Genomic DNA, 3,096 nt, shown 5'->3' with positions numbered 1-3,096 from the left:
ATAAGATTCAGCTATGGTAATGTTCTCTAGAAGTCTAGAACAATTGGGAGTATGGTCGTCAGCGTTACCGAAATTTTTCAGTTGTTCGTGATAGAACATAGGTTCAAAAATGCGACGACCAGAAATAACAGAAGCACTCGTATTACCAGATGCCGGAAGTGACTGGCTCGAATTATCAACAGTTTTATCTGAATTATCAACATTCTTATCTGAATTATCAACATTATTATCTGAGTTATCATCAGTTTGCTGAGAATTTGTTTCTTGTGAAACATTGTCAGGATAAGAATGAATCGGATTATCATCAGCATTAACAAACGCATTGTTATTCTGATTATTTTCATGACTATTGTTTAATACAATTTGTACTCCATCATCCGTAAGCTCATCACATGATAAATAATCTGTATCATGAGTTTCTTGCGAAGCGTTATCATCTATTGTAGTGAAAGAAATTTCGCCATTACTGATTTCAGTATCACAAGATAAAAATTCATTATCACAAGATATCTGCGAAATCTCATGTGGCAGCGTATCTTTTTCTACAATAGATGGAGGCTTACGAAATGAGTTTAAATTCAAACTACCAAGTCTAAGTGTTTCTAATTCACTAGGATTTCGTTTTTTTGAAATCTCTAATGATACAGAGGCAACTTGACTTTTAGAATACTCGATATCATCCAGTTCAACTGCCTGAAAATCTAATTCCTGGCTGTTAGCGCAAATGATATCTCTAGCATTTTCTACAGAAGCAATACAAGCATGTTTATCTCTATTAGAATTTGATTTATCAAGACCAGATATATCGACGTCAGTAGACTGTCGAAAACTCCGATTCTCAAACGTATTTGAGTTATCTTGATAATTATTCTGAGGCAATCTTTCGAGATCACCCAATAAGCTACTACTTAGTATAATATTATTGGTAACTTTACTTGCATCACTAGCTTCGGAAATTCCATCGTTGTTCTGCACTGTACTGTATATTGAATCTCCGTTGGAGTCAACTTCCATGACATTAAACTCAGTAATGTCGATCACCACATCATCTTCAATGTCATCAGCTACCCCAGCTTCAATGAGTTTCACCCGAGCTTCTTCCCATAGTTGTGCCTCACGTTTTAGTTTCCGTCTGTGAAGTAATAAAATAAATTAAAACCCTTAGCGATAAATCAAAAAATTATATGTTAAACAGCTCGAAAAATATGAAAGTTATGTTATGTTTTCGAGGATTTTAAGCATAAATTTAGTGAAAAGTGGAATAGATAGCTTGCGAAATCAATACAAGAATATATAATAGAATAATCAAAAAAATTAAAAGATATTTGAAAAATTCAAAATTTTACTCTGATCTCAATCAATTTGTTTTGTTTGAAAATTTAACAAGATGTTATTTTAGAAAATTTAATTTTTTAGACAAATTTCTTTAGAAATCTATCTATTGTAGTCGGTCTCATGTCATAATTTTAAGAAAATTTTATCATAATATGTTTTTTATTTCGTCGAGTATGGTAGAAAAATAGCATTACCTCAAAAGTTTATACATGTGTTTATGTATATATACGACGTAACGCGCCATGTCGAAAGAATTGGCCCCACAGTTCTGAATCGATCTTTATAAAATTTTGTGGACATATTCTATGGATCAATACCAAGATATAGTTCGAAGATGAGTAAAATAAGTCGGTTACTTTGCAGGTTTTGGGTGTTATAAAATTTTTATTAATTTCAACAAATTTTGAATTTATTGTCATTTATATGAAAATAATTTTTAAACCATGGAAAATAAATCCAATCTATCAAATTTATTATAAATTTCACGTAATTACCTTTAATTTATGCTACTGTTTGTCTAATCTTGAATATTTTTTTAATTCGTTTCAAGACTTTGAGAATTTAAAAAAATTTTCCAATAAATGTATTTCGAGCCTTTACTTCAAATAATTTTTTAGCCGTAAAAGATAGCTTTAATCTATTGATATCGTAGATCGGGAAATAAAAAATTATTTCTTGTATTTCGTCTTTAAATTGCATATTTTTTTCATTATAAATCCAAGAACTCTGCCTATTCTTCTTGGTTGTGGCCGAATAGCGTTTTTTTAACTTCCCGCTAAGAAAATTAAAAATTTTCAAAAATCGGGAAGTTATTGATTTTACCTCGTTTTTCGAAAATCGAGTTTTCATCGAATATCGACGTTTTGAGGTGTGAACTACCCCCGCAATCTTGTCACTATGTCTGTGTGTATGTGTGTGTATGAGTATGTGAATCGCTTATAATTCTTGAACGACTTAACCGATCGGAACCTATCAAACGGTGTTCTATAGAGTTCCCTCTAGATTAGATTTCCTGTGAATTTGAACCGATTTGGACCGATAGATTTTGAGAAATTTTGAGAAATCTCAGAAATAGTAAGAAAAAATTTTCTTTTGAAGGTGGTTTTTGTGAAATAACTTTTAAACGGCTTAATCGATAAACTTCAAAAACAAGTAAGCTCTTACCCTTGAAAAACTACGTCCATCGCCGCAAATCCGGTTAAAATCGGTTAATTCGTTCGAGAGATATGGTGAACGAAAGAAAATCGAAAAAAGTGTTTTTTTTTTTTCATAACTCCGACATTTCTTCCTGGATTGTTTTTGATGTAATAATATAACTATCAGAGCTCAAAAAACCACGTCGATCTTCTCCAAGAACATCGAAATCGTTTGATTGGTTCTTCAGTTATCGTTGTTCAGAAAAAGTGAATTTTTCAAATTTCTCCAAAATTTTCGGTCTGATCAATTTGTGTTCAGCAGTATATCATGGAATTCAAAAAACTGCGTCGAATGTTGCGAACCGCGTGAAACAAAGAAATATTGATGAAAAATTCCATAATTTTATGAATTGAATTGAATTTTTATCACTGAATTATCATTATTTTGTATTTAAAAACTAAAAACTTTTAAATATTCAAAAATTATTTCAACAAAAAAAAGGACTTATTGATACATTATTAATCAAAAATTGATATAATAATTTGATAATTGATATAATTATCTATATTTATAATTAATATTTATTATTTTATAAATTAATATCGTTTATAATTCTTATTAATT

At 30.1% G+C, this 3,096-nt stretch overlaps 1 protein-coding gene across 1 annotated transcript; it reads right to left on the bottom strand.

The window, feature by feature from the left end:
• Nucleotides 1–68: 68 nt before the first annotated feature.
• On the bottom strand, nucleotides 69–2,519 carry LOC123273808 (uncharacterized protein DDB_G0287625-like; the record flags this gene model as incomplete). Its single annotated transcript, XM_044741279.1, has 2 exons — nucleotides 2,500–2,519; nucleotides 69–1,132 (listed from the first exon to the last, which is right to left on the bottom strand). Coding segments are annotated over exons 1-2 (1,084 nt in total), but the record flags the coding sequence as incomplete, so codon positions are not given.
• Between the last annotated feature and the right edge of the window lie 577 nt (nucleotides 2,520–3,096).

This window comes from Cotesia glomerata, unplaced genomic scaffold (genome assembly GCF_020080835.1).
Source record: "Cotesia glomerata isolate CgM1 unplaced genomic scaffold, MPM_Cglom_v2.3 scaffold_14, whole genome shotgun sequence".
In the NCBI taxonomy this organism is placed as follows: domain Eukaryota; kingdom Metazoa; phylum Arthropoda; class Insecta; order Hymenoptera; family Braconidae; genus Cotesia; species Cotesia glomerata.
Note: the sequence above shows the minus strand (reverse complement) of the source record. Positions and strands in the feature narration are given on the sequence as shown.